This window comes from Zingiber officinale, chromosome 4A (genome assembly GCF_018446385.1).
Source record: "Zingiber officinale cultivar Zhangliang chromosome 4A, Zo_v1.1, whole genome shotgun sequence".
NCBI lineage: Eukaryota > Viridiplantae > Streptophyta > Magnoliopsida > Zingiberales > Zingiberaceae > Zingiber > Zingiber officinale.
In genome coordinates, this window is record NC_055992.1 from 94,781,686 (window position 1) to 94,808,450 (window position 26,765).

Here is a 26,765-nt window from a genome sequence, read left to right on the forward strand (position 1 = left end):
TCACGTGAAGAAAAAGGGAAAAAAATCCTTTTTCCTATGAATTTTATGATTTGAATGAGATATTGAATTCTGATGGCAGAAAATTGCAGCTCAAGTAAATGAAGTTTTGGAAGTGAATTAAGTACTTATCTTAACCGTATAATATATTTGGTTACTCAAATCAAAGAATTGCTCACTGAATTCAAAGCTCTCAAGAATGGTAGAAATTTTCCTACCAAAAAATGGTAGATATTGTGACTGTCTCTGTCTTCTTTTCTTTCTGTATATTTGAAACGGCATGTGATGTTTCCAAAAGAAGTCTGACTAATGCTACAACAACAATCAAACTTTATCTCACTAGGTGGGGTCAATCTGACTAATGAGGAAAAATTCCTACATCCATTAATTTTCATCCATTTGATAATTTTTTGGATCATAATTCAACTACAAGCTGGAAAGGTTGTTATGGGACATGACACTTGGAAAGTCAGATGAATAGTTTCTCATACCTGTTTTAAGAGTTCATCTTAATAAATTATTTAGTAGGTATTTACTAGAACAATTTTCTATCAGTCTCAGTTCCCAACATACACCAGTCCATACTTTTTCCTTGTCTTCTTCAAAAGCATTTCTCATAATTCACAAAAATTTAGTGATTCTTTCATCGTCTGTTGAATAGCTAATAATTATTGCATCAAGTAGTTTTTTTTCAAAAAATTCTGAGAAACATTTATGAACAATGGACTTATTTATCCTGAGAACTCTGCGTTGCGTGTGTAATATAATAATATATAAATTATTTGAGTCTTTAAAAATCTGAATTGTTTAGATTTTCGAGTGTCATTAATTATTTGGGTAAGATTCGTCAGACCCATGCAATAGTGACGTTAGAGAATCTCAGCAACAAATTACTGTAACGGACTTTCCTATATAAAAAATTATTTTAATTTAATATTATACTTGTCTTAGTAAAAAAAATTTAAGAAAATTATATTTTTTAACATCTTCGACTTAAAATATTTATAGAAATTTTTTTTATCATAGTTTTGTTAATTCTAAGATATGAAACTAAAGAGAATTATATTTTTTTATATAAAATAATCAGAGAAAATTAATGATAAAAAAAATTTATAATAATACGCTGTAATTTAGTTTCGAAATCTACATTACTAATTGTTTCATTTGTGGAATTATACTAATAAATTTTGGAATTTGGAATTATTTTTATTGTAAATAGAAAAAAGAATATTAATGTAAATGTATTTTAGACTTCATTTAGTAAAGGAGGAGAATTTTAATAAAATAGTAAGAAAATGATGATACCTCTTGAGTAATGTCAACCAATTAAGGAGCCGTTTGACCAATTCCAATGTTAAATAGCAGGAGGAATTCCATGTTTTCTTCTTCATTTATGGCTTGATTTTTTCCAAAATGATGGCCACCAACATGGCTTATTGCTAGTAGTTGTTGACTAATCAAGGATTCTCGATGGTGTGATCAATTTGAACATTTAATTAATTTCAGAAGAAAATTAACACACTTCACAGAGTGGAAAACATATATTATGAACAGAATTTGTTTGTTTTTCTCTCAAATTTGAGGGCATTTAATTCGTTTTTTTTTTAATTATTATATATCACATCTAGAACGTTGGTTTTTTTTTGACATTTCGATTGCATGCACGCTGCTGCGTTCTCATGGGGAAGTTGTGAGTTACATTTCTCTCTTTAGTTTCTTGATATGAATATATAAAGTTATCGGAAAGTGTGTGTTAGAGCATCCAGTCTAGATACCCCCTCAAAGAGTTCTTTTAATATCACATCAATATCACGTAAAAATAAAAATTTCTCTATTTTTTTCTACTATTAAAAAATCTCTCATCAACTTCTATGTAAAGGATTCTACAATTTTTTTTCATATATATTCTTTATCTCTATTTTTTTAAAAAAATAATAAATATAAAAAAATTAAAAAAAAAAAAAAAACTGACGAAGGAAGAGGGGGAGTCCAAAAAGATAATTTACAATCGACGATATTAAATGGGAAAAGTTGATGATCGATGACGACAATGTAAAAAATGAATACGGCTATGGTTCAAAAGGGTTTCTGAATCAATAAAAATGTTGATTCTTTGTTTTTCCATTCAAATTCAAAAAAACCTGCGCGCGTATACGCGCAACCCTTCCAAGTCAAACATTCAACACCGACACAGCTCACAATCCACCACCTCCTCTCAGCTCTATAAATTCCACTCATTTCCATCGTCTCTTCTTCCACCTCTCACCGGAACTGAATTCATGGCTCTCCTCGGATCTAACCCCATGGAACTTTTGGTGGCCCTCCTTCTCGCCGGAATCGCAGCCGTGGTTGCCCAGAACTGCGGCTGTTCCGCCGACCTCTGCTGCAGCCGCTACGGCTACTGTGGCACCGGCGACGCCTACTGCGGCGTCGGGTGCCGGGAGGGCCCCTGTTACTCATCTCCGACAAACGACGTCTCGGTGGCCGACGTGGTGACGCAGAGCTTCTTCGACGGCATCATCAGCCAGGCAAACAGCGGCTGCGTCGGCAGGGGATTCTACACGCGCGACGCTTTCCTTGTCGCCGCCGGCTACTACCCCAACTTCGGCCGCACCGGTTCTGCCAACGACTCCCGCCGTGAGATCGCCGCCTTCTTCGCCCAAGTCACGCACGAGACCGGACGTGAGTTTGAATCGGTTTGCTTTCTTCACCGGCCGTTCGGAAGTCTAATTAAAATCTCGATCGACGTCTTTAATTAATTTCCTAAATTCTTTGCAGATTTCTGCTACATCGAGGAGATCAACGGCGCATCGAATGACTACTGCGACGAGACCAACACCGAGTGGCCGTGCGTCGCCGGGATGAACTACTACGGCCGTGGCCCCATCCAACTGTCGTGGAACTTCAACTACGGCCCCGCCGGGCGGGACATCGGCTTCGACGGCCTGGGCGCCCCGGAGACGGTGGCCAACGACGTCGTCATCTCCTTCAGGACCGCCCTGTGGTACTGGATGAACCATTGTCACTCCCTCATCGTCTCCGGGCAAGGATTCGGCGCCACCATCCGCGCTATCAATGGCGCGCTCGAGTGCGACGGCAACAACCCGGCGACGGTCAACGCTCGGGTGGGCTACTACACGGACTACTGCAGCCAGTTGGGGGTTGACCCCGGCAATAATCTCACTTGTTGAGTGAGAGTTTCATAATAAAATATAGTAATTGATCCTGTCTAGAAGCTGAGAAAACGAACCTGCCGGTATGACGTGTCTGGAAGGTTGACCGCATCCCCATGACCCGATGGATGATCTGTCCACTACGTTGACCGAGTCGTCTGGAGTCCTCCTCCGGTCAACTGTACCTGTATCCATCGACCGGGTTCCCCCGGTCTCTGGTACCTCGGTGCTCGAGGCGAATCCCACAAATGTATGAGTATCCAGATAATAACAGAATAGTAGTAAAATAAACAGATATCGAGTACGAGAACGTACCCTAGCCCAGGGGGGCGCCCTCGGATGGATGGATGAGCTGGTCGAGCTAATGATCAAGTCGTCGTGGCCCTGGATCCGGAAAGCGGCATGTAGGCCGAGACATAATGGCTCGTAGGCCGATACGCGGCACGCAGGCCGGATAACACAGATAGCTCGTAATCATAAGAGAAATGCACAGAGTAAAACCCAACGACTCAATGGCCGGAACAACCTCGGCTCGATGGCCGAACCCAACCTCGGCGCGATGGCCGGAATAACCCAAATAGTATCGAGCTGCGGCTATCTGGAAGGTGACGATATCCACTAAAGACAGCGGCAGTAGATGCGAAAGGGGGAAGCTGCGGCTGTCGGCGGCGGCTGTGGCCACGGGAAAAGGCAGCGTTGGCTGCCGGTGGCGACTATGGCCGCGGGGGAAGGCAGCAGTGGCTGCCGGCGGCGGCTGTGGCCGCGAGGAGGAGTCAAAGTCGGTCCAGTGGCGGCGGCGGCGATGAAGCCCGGCTCCTCTTCCTGTTGGCGGCGTTGGGGTGTGGATCGGATGAAAGGAGGGGGAGTAGAGAGGCGGCCGGCGGCCGGCGCCGGCAAGGAGGGAGGAAGAATCTCTTCCTGGCGGCGGACCAAAAAACGCGAGCAGCAGAAAAAACCCCATCTTCACTTCTTCTCCTTCTCTCCCTCGCGGCGGCTCCCACAAAACCACGAGCCTGCCCCTTTTTTCCTCCCACCCGTGCTTGCCTTAATCCCTTAACATGCATAATGACGGAAATGCCCCTCTACTTTCTCCTATCTCCTTTTGAGCCCCTTGACCTATCCGCATCACAAGCCTTCCCTTCAAGTCTAGTCGAAGGAGGCGCGAGTCCGACTGACTGGACAATCAATCCCAAAGAGCTGAATCACTCTCGATGTCAAAGCCAAATCGCTGAACCAATAATATAATGTCGCTCGAGCGGTCGCTATAATAGTGGTGTCGAATGAGATAGTAATCAAGCCGAGCAGATCAAGTCGATAATCGGCCCGAGGCCGAGCGAACGACAAAACATCAAATGAACGACAAAACAACAAGCGCATGACAAGTGCAAGCATAGCAGACCGAACGACATGCTGGACCACAGGTAGACCGAGCGGACGAGAGATGCCTAGTACGCGACCATGAAGATACCGACCGGATGATCGAAGTGCAGTCGATCGGATGGATAGATGCTAGACGAACGCTGTCGTGCGAGCGATCGAAATGACGCCGATCGGTCGGATAAATGCCGGGCGGACGATATCGCGCGTGCGACCGGAATGATGTCGATCGGTCAGATAGATGCCGGGCGGACGATGCCGCGCATGCGACCGTGGTGACGTCGATCGGTCGGATAACTGCCGGGCGGACGATATCGCGCGTGCGACCGGAATGATGTCGATCGGTCAGATAGATGCCGGGCGGACGATGCCGCGCATGCGACCGTGGTGACGTCGATCGGTCGGATAACTGCCGAGCGGACGATGCCGCGCGTGCGACCGGAATGATGTCGATCGGTCAGATAGATGCCGGGCGGACGATGCCGCGCATGCGACCGTGGTGACGTCGATCGGTCGGATAACTGCCGAGCGGACGATGCCGCGCGTGCGACCGGAATGATGTCGATCGGTCAGATAGATGCCGGGCGGACGATGCCGCGCATGCGACCGTGGTGACGTCGATCGGTCGGATAACTGCCGAGCGGACGATGCCGCGCGTGCGACCGGAATGATGTCAATCGGTCAGATAGATGCCGGGCTGCGAGGACTGCTCAACCCCGAACGGGGGAGATAGATGCTCGCGACGGCAACTCGACCCCCAAACGGGGGAGATAGATGTATGATATACTGGTCCGGTATACTGGTCCTCCCGGCCGAACGGCTCGGACCTTCTTCGTCGAGCGCTTGGCTCGTATATAATCCTCCCCGAGGTAGTCTCGGCTAAAATGTACCTGACCGAGCGGCTCAGGCCTTCGCTCCCTGAGGTAGTACTCAGCTAAAATGTACCTGGCCGAGCGGCTCAGGCCTTCGCTCCCTGAGGTAGTACTCAGCTAAAATGTACCTGGTCGAACGGCTCAGGCCTTCGCTCCCTGAGGTAGTACTCAGCTAAAATGTACCGGGCCGAACGGCTCAGGCCTTCGCTCCCTGAGGTAGTACTCAGCTAAAATGTACCGGGCCGAACGGCTCGGGCCTTCGTCGTCGAACGCTGCTTATATTCTATACGCAACCCGACCGAGTGGTCTGGGGTCTTCGGGTTCGAGCCTTTGGCTCGGATATAAACCTCCCGGCCGAACGGCTCGGGGGCCTTCGTCTTCGAGCCTGTGGCTCGGATATAAATCTCCCGGCCGAACGGCTCGGGGGCCTTCAGTGATAACTCGACCCCGAACAGGGGAGAGAATATATGATATGCTGGTCCGTGCAGAGGTCTTCAGCCCGGGAGGTTTATAGTCGCCGGCCCGACTGCGTCCCGACTCTTGGTCGGTCGCCCGGGAGGTTTATAGTCGCCGGTCCGACTGCGGCCCGACTCTTGGTCGGTCGCCCGGGAGGTTTATAGTCGCCGGTCCGACTGCGTCGCGACTCTTGGTCCGTCGCCCGGGAGGTTTATAGTCGCCGGTCCGACTGCGGCCCGACTCTTGGTCGGTCGCCCGGGAGGTTTATAGTCGCCGGTCCGACTGCGGCCCGACTCTTGGTCGGTCGCCCGGGAGGTTTATAGTCGCCGGTCCGACTGCGGCCCGACTCTTGGTCGGTCGCCCGGGAGGTTTATAGTCGCCGGTCTGACTCTTGATTTTTAACGACGGTGCTCGTCGGTCTCCAAGTGAGACTATACACCCGGCCGAACGGCTCGGGCCTTCACATCGAGCGCCGGGCTCGGATACCATATACCCGACCGAACGGCTCGGGCCTTCACATCGAGCGCCGGGCTCGGATACCATATACCCGGCCGAACGGCTCGGGCCTTCACATCGAGCGCCGGGCTCGGATACCATATACCCGGCCGAACGGCTCGGGCCTTCACATCGAGCGCCGGGCTCGGATATCATATACCCGGCCGAACGGCTCGAGGGTCTTCGGTCGAGCGACTAATACAGATCATATAATTAACAAAGAACAGGTAACAGAAAAACTGACCGAAGTCATGAGGATGGCAGAACTCTCCGACATCGTCCATCTTCACGTTCCAGATCAGGCACGTTCCCACAGACGGCGCCAATTTGATCCTGTCTGGAAGCTGAGAAAACGAACCTGCCGGTATGACGTGTCTGGAAGGTTGACCGCATCCCCATGACCCGGTGGATGATCTGTCCGCTACGTTGACCGAGTCGTCTGGAGTCCTCCTCCGGTCAACTGTACCTGTATCCATCGACCGGGTTCCCCCGGTCTCTGGTACCTCGGTGCTCGAGGCGAATCCCACAAATGTATGAGTATCCAGATAATAATAGAATAGTAAAATAAATGCATAGAAGGTACGAGAACGTACCCTGGCCCAGGGGGGCGCCCTCGGATGGATGGATGAGCTGGTCGAGCTAATGATCAAGTCGTCGTGGCCCTGGATCCGGAAAGCGGCATGTAGGCCGAGACATAATGGCTCGTAGGCCGATACGCGGCACGCAGGCCGGATAACACAGATAGCTCGTAATCATAAGAGATGCACAGAGTGAAACCCAACGACTCAATGACCGGAACAACCTCGGCTCGATGGCCGAACCTAACCTCGGCGCGATGGCCGGAATAACCCAAATAGTATCGAGCTGCGGCTATCTGGAAGGTGACGATATCCACTAAAGACAGCGGCAGTAGATGCGAGATGGGGAAGCTGCGGCTGTCAGCGGCGACTGTGGCCGCGAGAAAAGGCAGCGTTGGCTGCCGGTGGCGGCTATGGACGCGGGGGAAGGCAGCAGTGGCTGCCGGCGGCGGCTGTGGCCGCGAGGAGGAGTCAAAGTCGGTCCAGTGGCGGCGGCGGCGATGAAGCCCGGCTCCTCTTCCTGTTGGCGGCGTTGGGGTGCGGACCGGATGAAAGGAGGGGGAGTAGAGAGGCGGCCGGCGGCCGGCGCCGGCAAGGAGGGAGGAAGAATCTCTTCCTGGCGGCGGACCAAAAAACGCGAGCAGCAGAAAAAACCCCATCTTCACTTCTTCTCCTTCTCTCCCTCGCGGCGGCTCCCACAAAACCACGAGCCTGCCCCTTTTTTCCTCCCACCCGTGCTTGCCTTAATCCCTTAACATGCATAATGACGGAAATGCCCCTCTACTTTCTCCTATCTCCTTTTGAGCCCCTTGACCTATCCGCATCAGTAATCATAAATAATAATAATAATGTATTTTTCTCTTTCAAAATGAATAATAAAATGTTCGAACAAAATAGAAACCAAACGTGTCCGGGTAATGGTGGCTAAATAAATAAAAAAATAACCGATGATTTTTTTAGATAGACTGGTTTAAGAAAGTTGGATTGATTATATGTTTCGATTACTTTCGAATTTATTTCGATGGTACGTAAAATTAATAAGTTTAAAAACTTAATCGTTAAAAGTTAGATACTTAATATTAATTAGAAAAATAGAAATCTAATAAATAAAAAATAATAATATTGAACAACAGATCAAACTTTCATACTAAAACGGAATAAATCAAATCGATTAAAAATTAATTAATTAAATCGAAAAAATAAAATAATTAATTTTTTTATTGACAGGTGAATAGTCGAATCAAATTTCTAAATTAATCGTACATTTCGTTCGATTAATACACTTTGATTGATATTTTACTAACCCTACGAATGACACTAATAAACTTAGTTTACATTCATAAATAATTTAGTTTCACATTCATAAATAATTTATAAATAAATATATTTTAAAAAGTAAGTATAAATCTATTTATTTTTAATTTTTATTTCAATTTATAAAAAGCATATAATTTATAAACTTTTATAATTTAAACTATTCATAATATATTATAGATAAAAAACGGTAGGGTACTATAAAAAAAACCTTAGAATTTAATTTAGTATTTGATAGATAATCAAATTAACTAATGAAAATAAATTCAATTAAAATATCTTTTATTATTAATAATAATATTAATGACACTAATAGATGAAAAAATAAATAATAAATAAACATATATTTTTAATAATTTTAATATATATATATATATATATATATCTTTTATTAATAATAATAATATTAATGACACTAATAGATGAAAAAATAAATAATAAATAAACATATGTTTTTAATAAATAAGATTTTAATTAAAAATTAAGGACGAATATTTATTTATTTATTTTGTTAATAAGTCTAAAATTTAATATGCGAGTGTTTTATTTCCCAAAAGGCCAAAAAAAACGAAATTAAATGAAATTGCAATGAGATAATTGCAGATAGAAATATCAATCAGTCAATGTTTCTTGACAATTGCAGTTGAATTGCAATGAAATTGTGGACAAACAGTCAATCTCAACACATTTTTGACAAGTGCAGTGAAATTGTCAAAAAAAAACAAAATAAAAAGATAATTTTGTAGTTTAATCACTTTTATAACATTTTAAATGATTAAGTACAGAAATATTAACAGAATTTACAAAAACTAGTTAATCACAATCACTATCCACAAACTAAAGCAGTAATTAATCAAACTCATTGCCCTAAAATGAAATTAAAGCAGCGAGGAGAGGAGGAAATTGATCGGCGGCCAACTCCCACCGCCGCCTCCTCTTCCATAACCCTAATCCATTCCTATCGCCGGCTGGTTGAGGTCGATGCTCAGTCCCTTCTTTGGCGAGCACTCCGTCAGTGAGGCCGATGACATCGCCATTGCTCTTCTCGCCTTGACATGTCTCCTCTGCTTTTCTGTCCGGTCGTTGGCCGCCCGACGCTTCCGGTGAATGCTTTTGTGGCCGCCGAGGGCCTGGTACGAAGAGAATGCTCTTCCGCATTCCGAGCACTCGTAGCTACGCAGATCGGCCGTTGAAGGCGTCGCAGGGGAAAGCCTCTCATTCTTCTGCTGCCGTTGTTGTTTCAGCGCTGTGGACGGAAGCAGAGGCTGGCTTTTCTCCGGCGGAGGCAGAAGCGGCATTAGCCCAGGGAATGAGATCAGATACGGCGATTCTTGCTCCCGCGCCTCCGCCGGCGGAGTCGTCGGCGATCGGGGAGGAAGAAACAGCAGCTGCTTTGGGGATTGCGGAGGCGGAACCCCGCGGCGAAGGTCGAGCAGGGCACCCGACAGCATGAGGAGCCCGAGGATGCAGTCCTCCTCATCTTGACTGATGAAAACAGAGGGCGGAGGCGAAGGGCGACGGCCCTTCGTTCGCCGGCGCTTTATCCCCCAGGAGGCAGCTGGCAGCGTGCATCGGAGGAGTCTACCGGCCATGGCGAAACAGAAACGGAATTTGCGAAGCAAGCTCTTCTTGAACCCTCGCCGTTTCGGACGGAGGAAAAGCGAGAATGTAGAGCAAGTGCGGGTGACGGCGCTATTTATAGAAGCGATCGGAAATGGGCCATTTCAGTCCTAATTCCCTAACGGTAATAAATTTGTTTTTAGTTCCTTCTTATAAATTGTAGTTTTAAACTCTTCTTAAATTAACTCTTAAAGGAGTCTTATAATATCTATAGATAATCATACTACATAAATAATTTAGTTTTACATTCACAAATAATTTATAAATAAATCTATTATAATTTTATAAAAAAAAATAAATTATAAATTTATTTTATAATTTTTTATTTAAATATATGAAAAGTATAGTAATTTATACACTTTAGGATTTTAAACTATTTATAATATATTAAGGATTAAAAAAATACTATAAATTTCATTAATATGAACATTGATAGTTCAACTCGCTTACCCACTTATTCGCAAAGCATAAAGAGTGTGGAGGCCCTTCACACCGACTTCGCAATTGCAAAGGACACTCAATAGATTCATGGTTTGCAAAATGCATAATAAATTCTAAGGATAAACTATCACAGCAGTAACAATTATACTGAACCAAAGTAATTTGATGTAACGCCCATCATCGTATCACAACCAGGCCATAGCACCTTACAGATAATCGAATCGAACGAGTGAAAAGTCACTCGACTGTTCAAAATTTACAAGTAACACAGTTGGGTTGAAACATTTCGATACTGAGAAAAAGAAATTGAAGAGAACTTGAAGAATTAGAGCCTCCTTCCTCTCCTTCCACCCTTTCTTTCTGCGAGTGCTGTCTGTGGGTATGGGAGTTACATCCTCTGTAGTACCAGGAAAAACAGAATTAAAAGAGGCTATATTTCGTGCCACAAAAACAAATAACTTTTTTAAGTTTTTAAAATCCCAAGCATGATGTAAAGTGAATAAATAGATTTTACTGAATTGATTTTGAAGATGCCGACATGAAGTGAATCAAGGAGTGATTTTGACCAAACAAGAACACTAGCAATTATGCACAAGACAAGGGGGAAAAGTTTGAATAATAATAGGAAAAGAACTTGCCTATACGCCCAATTTTCATGCCAGCTCGAGCAAGTGCCCGAAGAGCAGATTGAGCACCAGGACCAGGTGTTTTTGTTTTATTCCCGCCAGTGGCTCTTAGCTTAATATGCAAAGCAGTAATACCAAGTTCCTACAAAGAAATGCAGGAGAAGAAAGTTATGAGAATCAGTTTAAAACAAAGCATGGATATCGAGGAAAAAAAACAAGTTGAAGGACATACTTTGCATCGCTGGGCAACATCTTGGGCTGCAAGCATAGCTGCGTATGGAGATGATTCATCCCTGTCAGCCTTGACTTTCATTCCACCTAAAACAGCAAAAACTTTTCAAGTCCAAACTCATTTATCAAATAAGATAATAGAACAGGCAAGAGTAAGAAGTAAGCTTGTGTGAATGAGAACAAAAGTAAGGAAAGAGACCAAATAAAGGACAAATTTTACATCTCATGTAGATAAAATGAAGCTTCCAAGATTGCATGAGATGATGATTTATTCATTCAAGCATGCACCACAATTATTCAATACTCAGAAAAATGTTGCATTAATAGTCCTTCAAATTAATTGCTTCTACTCTGTTCTGGAAACAAAAAAGAGAGGAATCTATCTCAACCTTGTTATTTCATGATTCAGTAATTCTTCTAGGAGATAGTGGTTATCAAAAGTATGCTAAAAACTTACCTAGGGGAGTAGGCTTAGCTTTTAAGTACTCCTCAAGCTTCATAGAAAACTCAAAAAAGATGTGCATAAATATTCTTGGACAGTTGGATTTCATAAAATGGACCACTTGAGAAAATGAACATCAAATTCCAAGCACCATCAGATTGATAATTTTGAAGATAAATCAACAAAACTTTTTCATATGAGTTTAGGTATTAGTTTAAATAGCATAAAAAAGGAATGAATATGAATGTGCTCCTCATCCATAAACTAAGCACCTTCACAAGAAAGTTGGCAAGCGGTATCCATTGAAGAAAAAATAGATGAACAACATAAAAGATGTAGCACATCTATAATGCACATATTTATGGATAATCCAATGCCACATCAGAAGGGCCTAAGATTCAATGAAACAAGGAAAGCTCTCAAAGAAAAACTCTCTGAAACCAAAATATTCATATTGCATGGCTATGACTCGAAACACTTCCACAAGGTACAACTGTACAAGGAAGGCGATCTTAAGGGCCGTGCTTCAGAAACTGGAGAACAAGAGCAATAATCATTGACCAAATTGTTGAGCTCAACCATGCACAAATAGAGTAATAACAATATAATACATAAAGAGGCAACTTGTTCCAACCAAAATCATGTCTAATAGCATTAAGCACAACTACTAAAAAGCCCATTTTATGACCATCAAACATGTTCATGCAGCTTAAGAATAATAAAATGAATCACTTAAGAAAAATAAACATCAAATTCAAAGCACCATCAGATTGATAATTTTGAAGATAAATCAACAAACCTTTTCAGATCACTTTAGGTTTTAGTTTAGATAGCATAAAAAAGAATGAATATGAATGTGTCCCTCATCCATAAACTAGGCGCACTTCACAAGAGAGTTATCTTAATATTTATTAATGGAGATTTAATTGGGGCAATTTAAATATTTATTTGTCCAAATTATACTAAAGAGTACCATTGCCAAAATTAAAGATCAATTTGCACAATTGGACAGATAGATCAAATGGAAAAATTAATTAAAAGGCTAATTGAAATTTCAATTAGAATTTAATTAGAGAAATATATGGATACAATCTTAATTTTCTACGAGCTTTAAGATCCAATGGATGAGATTTGAGCTCAATAACAAATGTTGGATTCAATCTTAATGGATTATAGGTTTAAAAGGCATCTTCTAGATGATTATTCTAAGGAATGCTCTCCATATCTTCAAGAGAAGCAATATTCCACTGTATGATACAAGATGCAGTGGGTTGTGGATGGGACCTTATAGACTTACGTCTCTAGTTCATGATCTTGTGCTAAAGAAAAGCAAAAGCATGGCTTTCCCTAGCCCCTAGTTCATGATCTTGTGCTAAAGAAAAGCAAAAGCATGGCTTTCCCTAGCCCCGTTGCTCCCGACCATCTAATGCCTTTCCTTCTTATGTGGTCTAATAAGTAATTAAGTAATAAGATACCAGACATATGTGCAGTTTTTCAAAACCATCATCCTATTGAAATTCCATTTTGCCTTATTTTTTGAATATTTTCAGTAAATCCAATGTCAAAGAAAGTATCACTGCAAAAGAAAGGCCTGTTTATGCAGAGAACAAACGAATCATGTCATCAATCTGAAACTCTCCTAGAATCATAACTTAAGTCATCACTCTCCCTTTAGAAAGAAACCCTTGCACAAGTTTATCTGATCAGCATCTTGATAGCGAGCGAAGCATGAAGATAAAGTTTATAGGGAAGCAGGAGACTAGTATTTTTTTAGAACCAGGCGTTATTCTTTCCGAACAAAATGACAAATTGATTCTTATAAGTAGAAGAACAATAAGAAAAATACAGATTGGATAAAAAAAAAATAGTTAATACAGAAATGATATTAGTTGTCGACAAAAGTTCTGAAATTGACGGAAAACCCTATGCACACACTCTAATCCGACCCTGAATAAAATTTCCATGTCAAATATCAAATAATTCAACGATCAAATCAAAGCGATTATCCATGCCGATGCTCCAATTACCAAAAGGGGCGAAATTTAGGGGCTAATGGTGGAATTTGGGCATCCCACTCACATCTTATTGGCGATTCTCCGCCGCGCATCGGGCTGGAGCTGGGTCCTCCAATCAGCGGAGCTCCCATCTGGCACGGCTGATGGCTTCCTCTGATCCGGCCTGCAACTGTTGCCCTCCATCCAACCGACCCGAACAGTTAACCACTCTGCGCTAACTTTGTGAACGAAAAAGGCGCAACCCCTTGAAATAGTCTCACACAGAGTAGATCATAGCAGAATCGAATGTGAGATAGAGAAGGAAAAGGAAGAAAAGTAGATCAGAGAGAGAGAGAGGGGGAGAGAGAGAGAGTTTGTGTGTGTGAAGGAAGAAGGAAGAAGGAAGGAGGAAGGAGGAAGAAGGAAGAAGGAAGAAGGAGGCGAGGAAAAGTGACGAAGTCGTCAAGACTCAATCAGCTGTTATCGAGAGTAAACCAAATGGGCCGACGTCGCTGTCGGCCCACTAATCGCCAAATGGGTCGTATCGGTCCGAACGCGACCCATGAGTGTAGTCAAAACCTAGCCCGCTACGTTCAGAATATCTCTCTCTAACATCCGCTCAACTCCCCCCTCTTCTCTCCCCGGACAGAAGATCACCGACGGCGATCGCCTCCTCTTCACGATCTTCTCCTAGCGCCTGATCATCCGGATTCTCTGATTATCCGGATTCTAAGATTCTCTTCTTCTCTTCCTTCCTTGTTGGTGAATCTTTCTCCTTTGTGCTGCTTATTCCGATCCCTGGTCTCCCCTACTGAGCTAGATGGAAAGCCAATTTCTCTTTTGATTTCCTGTTATGGGAAAGTTGAATTGCTGGTGATGCTTCTTATTCCTCTCAGGATGTGGCATAGCAATCTACTAGAAATGACCGGACTATTTCTGCTTGTATGTAGTGGCCATTCAATAGGAAAGATGAAGATAGATGCGAGAGTTAAGAGGAGATAGAGGAGAGGATGAATTGGTAGGAATGAAGATTATTAGGCTACAAGTGTTAGATTTGATGATTATATTGATTTAAACAGAAATGAAAACCGCGTTAAACCTAGTTTCAAATTGTTGGTTGAATCGCGATTGGCATGATTTTTTTAACAGCACTATATCTGGTGGCTGTTACATTCTTGTCTGGAACTTATTTAGCCATAGATTTGGTTGGCGCTGGAGAAACTTCTGGAGAGGTTTATTTTCTTCCTAAGCAAGTATAAGATTTTCTTTGTGCAGTAGCAGCAATAGCAGCTTAGTTCCAATTTACCTACCTTGATCTATGATGATGATGTTGGTGCAACATCCCTCAGGTCAAGGTTGACCTGGGTGACCAAGCTGAGTCTTGGTTTGAGTTTAGATGTTTGACAATAAGAAATTGATTGAAGAAGAGTCAAGTAGGTCAAGGTTGACCGGATACTTGACAGGGAAGTCCTGGTGAGTGAAGCCAGGCAGAAGGAAAACCCTAGTGAGTGAAGTTAGGTGAAAGTCCTAGTGAGTGAAGCTAGGTGAAAGTCCTGGTGAGTGAAACCAGGTGAAAATCCTAGTGAGTGAAGCTAGGTGAAAGTCCTGGTGAGTGAAACCAGGTGAAAACCCTAGTGAGTGAAGCTAGGTGAAAGTCCTGGTGAGTGAAGTCAGGTGAAAGCCCTAGTGAGTGAAGCTAGGCAGATGGAAAACCCTAGTGAGTGAAGCTAGGTGAAAGTCCTGGTGAGTGAAGCCAGGCAAGGGAAAATCCAGATGGATCAAGGATGATCGGACATCTGGTGTTGGGAAGTCAGTAGGTCGAAGGATTGTTGGATGCTTGCACGAGGAAATCTGAGATAGGTCGAAGGGATTGACTAGACATCGATGGAAGTCCAGTAGGTCAGTGGTGACGGATACTTGGCATGAATAGAAAAGTCTAAGTGGGTCGAAGGATTGACCGGACACTGGTGGGAAGTCTGGCAGTCGAAGGGTGACGGATGCTGGCGTGATGTACCAACAGGTCGAGGTTGGCCGGATGTTGGTTTGAGAGGCTTGGAACTTGGTTTGGGCAAAACCAAGTGTTGGATCGATCGATGGATCGATCGGAGCTTCTGGCGAGCAGAGCCTCGGATCGATCCGTGGATCGATCCGGATGTTCAATCGATCGGTGGATCGATTGGGACGCGGCGGTCGGCGGATCGATCCGTGGATCGATCCGGGCGTTTTCCAGAGCACGGATGCGCTCCTCCCGATCGATTGGGAACATTCAATCGATCGGGATCCGACCGTTGGCGTCGATAAAGGCCGCAGGCGTTCGTTTCCTTCGGCGTCTCTTCTCCGATTCACTCCAGTTTCTCGCCAGCTCCTCCACAGTTCTCAAGCTCGGATCGCCAGTTCTTGAAGGATCTTGGAAGTTTTCCAAGTCGAGGCGGATCAACCAAGAAGAAGCTAGGGTTAGGGTTTATACTCATTGTAAGCTTGTAAACTTGTATTTCTTGTATCCTTTCCCTCTCTTCTTGTATTGAGTCTTGTAGGGCTTCTCCGCTTAGTAGTTACCATAAAGGAGAGTTTTATTTAGTAGAGGGTGTGTGTGTTGATGTGGATCCTTGGATTAGTCACCTCTTGTGAGTTGGATACCAAGTAAACCAACCGTGTTAGCGTTGTGTGATTGTTTACGTATTTTCCGCTTGTGCACATCATCAAGAAGCAGCAAGACAACGAATGCGACGAGCTATTCACCCCTCACTCTAGCTACAAATCAACGGTACGAGGCCGCTCTTCACCGGAATCATCATCGGAAGGGTCAAGCATAACAAGAAGAGCTAGAGGGTGAAGAAGTTGAGCAAAGTTGTCAAAGTCAAAGAAATTCAAAAGCTCAACCTCAATGGAATTCGAGATGGGCTCGGATTCGACACGGTGGCTCCTCCATACACTTCCACGAGCTTGATTCTTGGAAATCAAGAATCGAAAATTTTCTTATGATGGAGATAGAGCAATGGTTTGCTCTTAGTGAAGGAAGACTCGACCAACTCAAGGGCAAAGTTCTCAAAAGGAGCAAGTGGAGCCAAGAGCAAGTCCAGAGGAGGCCAATGGTAAAGTGACCAAGCTTTTGGTTAACTTATTGCAAACACCATCCTTTGCAAAATTGGAGAATTTGAAGATCTGAAGGAACTATGGAGCAAATTGGCCAAGTTTCACACTGTACAAGAGCAGAAGAATCAGGAGGGTGACTCTTTGGAGCAAGATCAAGAGAGGACTCGAGGTTGAGAGATGCTCGACCTCAGAAGAAGAAGAAGAAGCTTCATCCTCGAGGGAATGCAATGAAGGGAACAAGGAGGAGCATACTCCTTGTTTCATATTTAAGATGATGAAGCCTCCACCTCTAGGATTGAGCAAGAGGATGAAGAAGAAGGAGAAGCTTTTACATCCGGGTCGGAGATGAAGAGATTGAAGAAGCTTCACCTCCACGAGTCAAGAAAAATCAAATGGAGGAGAATCGAGATCGGATCGAGAGGAAGCTTCCACCTCCGGATCCAAAGGGAAAGATGCCACCCCTACAAGCAAAATATTTCAATTAAAATAAAAATCATATTATATGCTTTGAGTGTAGGGAACATGGGCACTACGAGAGCAAGTGCCCTAAATTGGCCGAAGAAGGGCCGAGTGGCACAAAAGGGCAAGGAGAGGCCCAAGGAACGAAGAGAAGGAGCACATTGTGTGCTTCTCTTGCAATCAGGCATTGTCAATGCCCCAGGGAAGAAATGGTTAAGGCTCGGAGGCGTTCGTCGAGGGAGCCTCAAGGTAAAGAAGAAGGTAACATTTATTGAGCCTGCTCCTTTACATTATGGTAAAAGCATGATAGTTCTAACTTTTATCATTTTAATGCAATTTACCATAAGAATAGAAGGCATGAGAGCATATGGCCCTACATGCCAAAACTACCCAACCTAAGGTTAGGAAGGTAGATAGACACTTGGGCAATAACTCTAAAGATTTTAGATACAAGCCCAAGAACAAATATGCTCGTGAATCGAATGAAAATCTAAAACTAAGGACTTAGTGATAGAAAATCAAGTCTTGAGGTCAAGGCTTGATAAAATGGAAAGGACCCTAAAAGGATGGAAAATATCCTAAAAGGGCAAATGAGCATAGCCTAGGTCTAGGAGCACAAAGGTCATCTAATGGCCGTGAGGTTTGGGATACAAACCAAAGGCTAAGAAGGATGTGCCTCTTACCATAGAGTTCCGTATAGTTATGGAACCGAGTCCAGTGGTCAAGCCAAGAATACTAGGGAAGTCATCCCTAAAGTATTTTTGCAATAAATGTGACTAAGACTTCAGAAGTCTAAGAAGTCGAGGTTCTAAGGAAGCTATCCCTAGAGTTGACCTAGAAAATGTGACGAGGCAAGAAGCCAAACAAGGTCACCAGGAAGGTATCTAGGGAAGTTATCCCTAGTGAATACCTAGAGCATCCAAGGAGCACCAACAGGTTTTGGGTTCCTAGGAGCATCTTCTCTACCCCATAGATGGGTTAGAGAGTGTCAACTCCGATTAGAAGGGTAGTTAACCCAACTTTGAGGAAATTGACACTCAAGGAGCATTTTCAAGGTTTTAGTTAACCTTTGAAAATGAAATGGACCTATTGATTACTCCTTGAAAGAGTAAAATGTGCCTAATGGTGGAAGAATTGATTTTAATCTTAAATGGCACATATTGGGAAATTCATAAGAACTATCAAGTTGGGATTTTGGTATGTTCTTAGGCAATTTAAGGCAATCCGGGCCTTAATTTAAAAGTGCTACTCTTGTGGAAAAATGGAATATGCCAACATTTGAGGACATGTTTATTTTCAATTGGCATACATTAAATCAAGGAAATTAGAAATACCAATTTAGGCTTTGGCATTCTCTTGAAGCACTTTAGGGCAATCTAGGTTTAAGTTGTAAGTTTAGCTAAGACTTTAAGGATACTTAGATAGTTAATCTAAGTATATTTTATTTATGCTAAATCTTGCCATGATTGTTTGCCCATCATATGCCATGACATCATGTCTATTTTTGAATTCATTGTTTTAGTATGAAAACTCCAAAAAATACCATGTCATGACATTCATACATCATGTAGTAATAGGATATTTTCTTTTGATGTATGCCATAACATAATCATGCATTAAGTTTAATTCCTTGTAATTAAGGACGAATGGCATTTAACGACACTCATTGACAAGTGACATCCTAGGTGGATGACTAATATTTCTAAAATGCCTAGATAGATATGCATGATCCCTAGATTAGGGCAAAAACCAAAATCTACATCTCACAAAGACTATAAGGTGACTTGTATGTGATTAGTGCACATTAGATACAAGTGAGATGTTAGAAAGATGAACAAAACTCAAGATGCTGATTTAGTGCATTCTTTTGAGTTTTAGGTTCATCAAAACACATAGTTATGTGTTTTCCCATCATTGGGAAAGCTAATGTACAAGTCATGTGCATTATGCCCAAGGAACATGATGGGATATTGGTTTTGAAAATGTTTTTAAAATGTTTTTGGAAAACCTTGGTGAAGGCTATCTTTTGATAGTAATCACCATTGAATAGTTAGACCAAACTTGAAGAAAAACACTAAAGTTTTTCAAGTTTTCGAGTTTGTGTCGATCTTTGAAAATATGATGTATTTTCATGTAAAGCTATTTTCCATGATTAAGTATGCCTAAATAATGTCTACACGAAATTTTATGATTTTGGATTTTGTAGAATTTTCTAGGGGTTTACGAAGTTGACCGAAATGGAATTTCATCAACTATCAGAGCTCGATCGATCCATGGATCGATTGGAGTGCCGAATCGATCCGTGGATCGATTCGGAAAGCAAGTCTCCACAGAGAGCTCTGGATCGATCACCGATCGATCGGTAGTCTGAATCGATCGGTGGATCGATTCGGAAGGTTCAATCGATGGGAACCCAACTCAATCGATCCAGTTGCTGATTTTGGCTGGGAATGCTTGATTTCAGCGTCTTTGAACCTCTTTGAGTCTAGGTAACCATTCAAACCCTAAAATACATTTGTATACATCTAAGGGTGTTTTCATGTGAAACAAGGATGGATTGGTTAAGGAAGGCTTCGTTGAAGTTTAGGTTGAGGTTTGTTTCAATTTTAGTATTTGAACCTCAAAACTTCTAAATTTGGGTTTCTAAAGGTTTAGGGATTCCAAGTCATTGTTGGTACAATGATGTCTTTAGAGGGAGGGACTCTTTAAAGACATGAAAAATTACTTTTCATGAACCTTGGAAGGTGGTTAACCTTCTTTAAAGAAAATGCTCATGTATGAGCTTTTGAACTTGAAATGGGGAGTGGATGTCCTCATTATTTCAAGTGGGAACTCAAGTGGTTAGATAATGCTCAAGGTTGGGTATTTGTCTACATTGAGGGAGAAGTTAAGGAAAAATGAAGGGTATGGGACCTTCATTATCGTGTTGATCACAACGAGTGATGTTGTGAACAATGATGAGTAACTCTTCAGGAGGAGAGTCGTCAACAAATGGATTTGTTGATGTGTACCCAAAATTGGGGCATGGGTTGATGTGTGCCCAAAGATGGGTTGATGTGTGCATAGGGGAGAATGAAAGGACTATGAATGGGTGTAAGTTAGGCTTTCATTACCTAGAGGGAGTGGGGAGAATGAAGAGCTTAATTTATATGTTCATTACCTAGTGGCATGAAGATTGAGGCTATAGGATTAGCTTAACTACATGTGGTATTGTAAGTGTTGTTGTGGTATTGTCAAAGAAGGGGAGATTGTTGGTGCAGCATCCCTCGGTCGAGGTTACCTGGGTGACCCAGCTGAGTCTTGGTTTGAGTTTAGATGTTTGCGATAAGAAATTGATTGAAGAAGAGTCGAGTAGGTCGAGGTTGGCCGGATACTTGACAATCCTGGTGAGTGAAGCCGGTGGAAGGAAAACCCAGTGAGTGAAGCTGGGTGAAACTCCAGAGATGAAGCTAGGTGAAGTTCGGTGGTGAAACCGGTGAAAATCCTGGTGGTGAAGCTGGGTGAAAGTCCGGTGAGTGAAGCAGGTGAAAACCTAGTGAGTGAAGCTGGGTGAAAGTCCGGTGAGTGAAGCCGGTGAAAGCCCTAGAAGCTAGGCGGATGGAAAACCCTAGTGGTGAAGCTGGGTGAAAGTCACAGTGAGTGAAGCGAGGCGAGGAAAATCCGGATGGATCGAGGATGATCGGACGTACGGTGTTGGGAAGTCAGTAGGTCGAAGGATTGTTGGATACTTGGCACGAAAATCTGAGATAGGTCGAAGGGATTGACCGGACATTCGATGGAAGTCCGTAGGTCGAGAGTGACCGGATACTTGGCATGAATAGAAAAGTCTAAGTGGGTGAAGGGATTGACCGGACACTGGTGAGCTAGGCAGGTCAAGGTGACCGGATGCTGGGCATGATGTACCAACAGTCGAGTTGACCGGATGTTGATTTGAGAGGCTTGGAACTTGGTTTTGGGCAAAACCAAGTGTTGGATCGATCGATGGATCGATCCGACTGGATCGATCGGTGGATCGATCCGACTTCTCCAAGTGAGCCGAGGCTCCGGATCGATCCGTGGATCGATCCGATGTTCAATCGATCGGTGGATCGATTGGGGCGTCGCGCGATAAGGGCTGGATCGATCCGTGGATCGATCGGCCGTTCGATGAGCGAGCCCGGATCGATCCGTGGATCGATCCAAAGCCTCCCCGATCGATTGGGAACATTCGAATCGATCGGGATCCGACCGTTGGCGTCGATAAAGGCCGCAGGCGTTCATTTCCTTCGGCATCTCTTCTCCGATTCACTCCAGATTTCTCGCTAGCTCCTCCACAGCACTCACAAAGCTCAGATCGTCAGTTCTTGAAGGATCTTGGAAGTTTTCCAAGTCAAGAGGCGGATCAAAGCCAAGGAGAGAAGCTAGGGTTAGGGTTTATACTCATTGTAAGCTTGTAAGCTTGTATTTCTTGTGTCCTTTCCCTCTCTTCTTGTATTGAGTCTTGTAGGGCTTCTCCGCCCTTGGTAGTTACCATAAAGGAGAGTTTTATTTAGTGGAGGGTGTGTGTGTTGGTGTGGATCCTTGGATTAGTCACCTCTTGTGAGGTGGATACCAAGTAAACCAACCGTGTTAGCGTTGTGTGATTGTTTCTGTATTTTCCGCTGCACATCTTTGAAGAAACAAGCAACGCCGAACAACGAGCGAATGCGACGAGCTATTCACCCCCCCCCTCTAGCTACTTTTGGACCTAACAGATGATTGTATGCTGATACTGTATCTGGTTAAGCAAATTGATCTGTAAGCTATGTCCTGCCTATTTCTCGCTTTCCAAAATATGGAAAATAAAATGGAAACCAAATACCTTTGTCTGACTGTTATTGATATGGAATAGAATATTTAGTTTACTTCTGTTCCATTACATTATTGAATAGCACATTCATATCAAATTCTAGAATGCTAGGAAACAAATGTGTCAAAGTGTGTACACTATCAAGCCAATTAAATAAAAGGGGTACAAATTGACATGACTAAAATGTTTGCAATACTTTTCTTTCCTTTCATTGTTTTGAGTTGAATATGAAGCACATTCTAAAGATCTTGGCTTTACTGGTTGTTGTTGCTGCCACTTGGATCACCTTACTTGAAACATCAGTAGTTCTTCATCACTACACTTGGTTGGTCAGATTTTTGTTATATGTACTTCCTCTTTATAATGGTCTAGTTTTTTACTAAGTATTAACAATTTTGTTTTCTCCTTTCCAGCTTCCAGTTTATCTAGTTGTCTCATTAGGCTGTTATGGCCTTCTTATGGTAGGAGTTGGTTTGATGCTGTTTCCAACATGTCCCCAGGAAGCTGTACTTTTGCAGAAGGTTGTTTAAGACCATATCTTCTGTTTCTTATTAATTTCCCTCCCAATATTCATGTTCTTTTTATTAATGTCCACCCAGTCTTCTGTTTCCAATATGTACTTATGCATAAGGTTTCTTGTCTGATATTTTACCAACTTCAACCGCCAATTACTTTAACTGTATTTTTAGATGCTAATACTCCACAAATTGTTCTAGAAGTTGTTAAAGTGTTTGAGAACGAAATTGCTATGCTCTGATCTGCAAGAGGCTTTGGCATTGTCTAAAATTTTGGTGAATGCTATTATAGGTTCAATTCTTGCTCGGTTCCTTTTTTCTGATGTTTTACCATTAGATGCTAAACCTGCATAGTTGATTTAGAAAAACTCAGAGGCAAATGTTAAAATGTTTGAGGATGAAATTGTAACAGTGTGATCAACACAAGGCTTCTTGGTCTGTGGCATTGATTCCTCTTCATCCACTAGCTCGACTAATCCATTGAAGAATCAATGTCTTTATAACATCATATTTAGTGCTTGTAATTCAGTAGAAAATAATTTGCATTGTTTCTTTGCAAACACAATTCTATGTTTACTTGTAGGTGCTTGTAGTTTATGGTTAATATTGGGACTTTTGTTTGCATCACTTGCAGCATTGTATTTGGATGCCAGAAACTGAATGTTTATTCTTTCAATCCAGGATATTGTAGAAGCCAAGGAGTTCTTTGGACGAAGAGGGGTGGATGTGGGTTCTGATTAAAGTGATTTTCATCATTCATCAGTTCATGTTACTTCTTCATTCATCTCGGTACGGTCTCCAGCTCCATATATTTTCCCTTTCTCTGTCATTCTATGTAGCTATTCATGCAGGATGAAATCTACAATTTTCAAGATAATGTTAACTCATTTTGTGTCGATACTTGTTTTCTCTATCACTTGAAGAAAAAGAAAAATCCTTTTTCCTATGAATTTTATGATTTGAATGAGATATTGAATTCTGATGGCAGAAAATTGCAGCTCAAGTAAATGAAGTTTTGGAAGTGAATTAAGTACTTATCTTAACCATATAATATATTTTGGTCACTCAAATCAAAGAATTGCTCATTGAATTCAAAGCTCTCAAGAATGGTAGAAATTTTCCTACCAAAGAATAGTTGATATTGTGACTGTCTCTGTCTTCTTTGTCTTCCATATATTCGAAACGGCATGTGATGTTTCCAAAGGATGTTTGATTAATGCAGTAACAACAACAACCTTATCCCAGTAGGTGGGGTCGGACAAATGCGATGAGGAAAAATTCCCACATCCATTAATTTTTCTCCACTTGATAAGTTTTTGAATCATAATTCAACTACAATCTGGAAAGGTTGCTATGGGACATGGCACTTGGAAAGCCAGATGAATAGTTGTTCATACCTGTTTTAAGAGTTCATCTTAATAAATTATTTAGTAGGGATTTACTAGAACAATATTCTATCAGTCTCAGATTGAGAAAATTCCCAACATACACCAGTCCATACTTTTCTTTTCTTCTTCAAAATCATCTCTCATAATTCACAATAATTTAGTGATTCTTTCATCTTCTGTTGAATAGCTAATAATTATCGCATCAAGTAGTTTTTTCTAAAAATTCTGAGAAACATATATGAACAATGGGCTTATTTATTCTGAGAACAATGGTGATGCCTCTTGAGTAATGTCAACCAATTAAGGAGCCATTTGACCAATTCCAATGTCAAATAGCAGGAGGAAATCATCCGTGCTTTCTTCTTCATTTATGGTTTGATTTTTCCAAAAAGATGGCCACCAACATGGCTTATTGCTAGTAGTTGCTGACTAATCAAGGATTCTCGATGGCCTTATCAATTTGAACATTTAATTAATTTCAGAAGAAAATTAACACACTTCACGGAGGAGAAAACATATATTATGAACAGAATTTGTGTGTTTTTTCTCTCAAATTTGAGGGAATTTAATATGTTTCACATCTAGAAAGTTGTGACTTATAGTTGTGACTTATAGTTCTCTCTTAGTTTCTTGATCTGAAGAGACAAATTTATCGGAAAGGAGGTGTCAAAGTCCAAAAACATAATTTAACAATCTATTGATGACGATAATATTGAAAAGGAGTACGGCTATGATTCAAAATGGTTCCTCGATCAATAAAAGGGTATGTCGAGAGTAAACAGACCAAGATTCAGGTCGTCATATTGAGCTGTATCTATAATCTTCAACCTAACGTCTAATAGTCATTCAAGACGTGTTGTATGTTGATCAAAAATTGACGAGATAAACAACTTATCTTTAGTTCTTTTCAGTCTAATTTTCAAAATATAGATTGAATTAACATATCATAAATTTATTATTTTTTTTTTGACAAAAAAAACCTTTGACATCTTTGTAACTCATTCATTCTTTGACTTTTGTTTTCCATCCAAATTCTACAAAACCTGCGCGCTTATACGCAACCCTTCCAAGTCAAACATTTTTAATAATCAACGGCGGCACGGCTCACAATCCACCACCTCCTCTCTGCTCTATAAATTCCACTCTTCTCCACTCATTTCCATCGTCTCTTCTTCCACCTCTCACCGGAACTGAATTCATGTCTCTCCTCGGATCTAACCCCATGGAACTTTTGGTGGCCCTCCTTCTCGCCGGAATCACAGCCGTGGTTGCCCAGAACTGCGGCTGTTCCACCGACCTCTGCTGCAGCCGCTACGGCTACTGTGGCACCGGCGACGCCTACTGCGGCGTCGGGTGCCGGGAGGGCCCCTGTTACTCATCTCCGACAAACGACGTCTCGGTGGCCGACGTGGTGACGCAGAGCTTCTTCGACGGCATCATCAGCCAGGCAAACAGCGGCTGCGTCGGCAGGGGATTCTACACGCGCGACGCTTTCCTTGTCGCCGCCGGCTACTACCCCAACTTCGGCCGCACCGGTTCTGCCGACGACTCCCGCCGTGAGATCGCCGCCTTCTTCGCCCAAGTCACGCACGAGACCGGACGTGAGTTTGAATCGGTTTGCTTTCTTCACCGGCCGTTCGGAAGTCTAATTAAAATCTCGATCGACGTCTTTAATTAATTTCCTAAATTCTTTGCAGATTTCTGCTACATCGAGGAGATCAACGGCGCATCGAATGACTACTGCGACGAGACCAACACCGAGTGGCCGTGCGTCGCCGGGAGGAACTACTACGGCCGTGGCCCCATCCAACTGTCGTGGAACTTCAACTACGGCCCCGCCGGGCGGGACATCGGCTTCGACGGCCTGGGCGCCCCGGAGACGGTGGCCAACGACGTCGTCATCTCCTTCAGGACCGCCCTGTGGTACTGGATGAACCACTGTCACTCCCTCATCGTCTCCGGGCAAGGATTCGGCGCCACCATCCGCGCTATCAATGGCGCGCTCGAGTGCGACGGCAACAACCCGGCGACGGTCAACGCTCGGGTGGGCTACTACACGGACAACTGCAGGCAGTTGGGCGTTGACCCCGGCAGTAATCTCACTTGTTGAGTGAGACTTCTTCGTAATAAAATATAGTAATCATAAATAATAATATAAATAATAATATAAATAATAATGTATTTTTCTCTTTCAAATTGAATAAAATGTTCTTTCGTAGTAGAGAACAAAAATAGAAACCAAACGTCCGGATGTTTTTTTTATTTTTTTTTTATCAATGATTGAGTCTCAAGGATTAATTTTTTTTAACACCGCGTTTTCTAATTTATCCTGATAACACGTGAATTGATCAGTTTAAAAATTAATCATCAAAAATTGGATATTTAATATCAACTAAAAAATAGAAACTAAACAAATAAACCGGCCAAACTTTCTTACTAAAACTGAATAAATCCAATCAATTAAAAATTAATTAATTCTATCGAAAAATTTAAATAATCAATTTTTTATTGACTGATGAATACTCCGATCTATTAATTCAATTTGATTGATATTAATGACACGAATAAATTTAGTTTACATTCCTAAATAATTATACTTCATAAATAATTTAGTTTCACATTCATAAATAATTTATAAATAAATATATTTTAAATTTATTAAAAAACTAATTATAATTTTTTTATTTAAATTAGAAATAAGATTTCGATTAAAAATTAAGGATGAATATTTATTTATTTTGATTATAAGTCTAAAATTTGATATGCGAGTGTTTTGTTTCCAAAGGGCAAAAAATAAATATTTAAAAAATTAAAAAAAAAAGTATACCTTATAAATCATCTCTTATTATAAGAAATCAAAACCAAC

The 26,765-nt window shown here is 42.2% G+C and overlaps 3 protein-coding genes and 1 pseudogene across 6 annotated transcripts; 2 read left to right on the forward strand and 2 right to left on the reverse strand.

Annotated features, from left to right (window-relative positions):
• The first annotated feature begins 2,260 nt into the window (after positions 1 to 2,260).
• LOC121970220 (chitinase 6-like) lies at positions 2,261 to 3,188 on the forward strand. The gene is made up of 2 exons (XM_042520776.1): positions 2,261 to 2,679; positions 2,776 to 3,188. The coding sequence occupies exons 1-2, from the start codon at positions 2,277 to 2,279 to the stop codon at positions 3,186 to 3,188; spliced, it is 816 nt and encodes a 271-aa protein (XP_042376710.1). The 5' UTR covers positions 2,261 to 2,276.
• A 6,021-nt stretch (positions 3,189 to 9,209) lies between these two features.
• On the reverse strand, positions 9,210 to 9,854 carry LOC121972507 (zinc finger protein AZF2-like). Its single transcript, XM_042524167.1, has one exon. It carries the CDS (start codon positions 9,852 to 9,854, stop codon positions 9,210 to 9,212), a length of 645 nt encoding a protein of 214 aa, XP_042380101.1.
• A 617-nt stretch (positions 9,855 to 10,471) lies between these two features.
• LOC121970224 lies at positions 10,472 to 14,072 on the reverse strand (annotated as a pseudogene).
• Positions 14,073 to 14,203: 131 nt separating this feature from the next.
• Positions 14,204 to 26,137, forward strand: LOC121970221 (chitinase 6-like). Of its 4 annotated transcripts, none has more exons than XM_042520779.1 (5): positions 14,204 to 14,489; positions 22,300 to 22,321; positions 22,410 to 22,517; positions 23,193 to 25,500; positions 25,597 to 26,137. In XM_042520779.1, the coding sequence occupies exons 4-5, from the start codon at positions 25,098 to 25,100 to the stop codon at positions 26,007 to 26,009; spliced, it is 816 nt and encodes a 271-aa protein (XP_042376713.1). In that variant the 5' UTR covers positions 14,204 to 14,489; positions 22,300 to 22,321; positions 22,410 to 22,517; positions 23,193 to 25,097; the 3' UTR covers positions 26,010 to 26,137. The 4 variants fall into 4 exon arrangements, with proteins under 4 accessions (XP_042376713.1, XP_042376712.1, XP_042376714.1 ...); XM_042520778.1 differs by having other exon boundaries at positions 22,303 to 22,321; XM_042520780.1 differs by lacking the exon at positions 22,300 to 22,321.
• Positions 26,138 to 26,765: the final 628 nt, after the last annotated feature.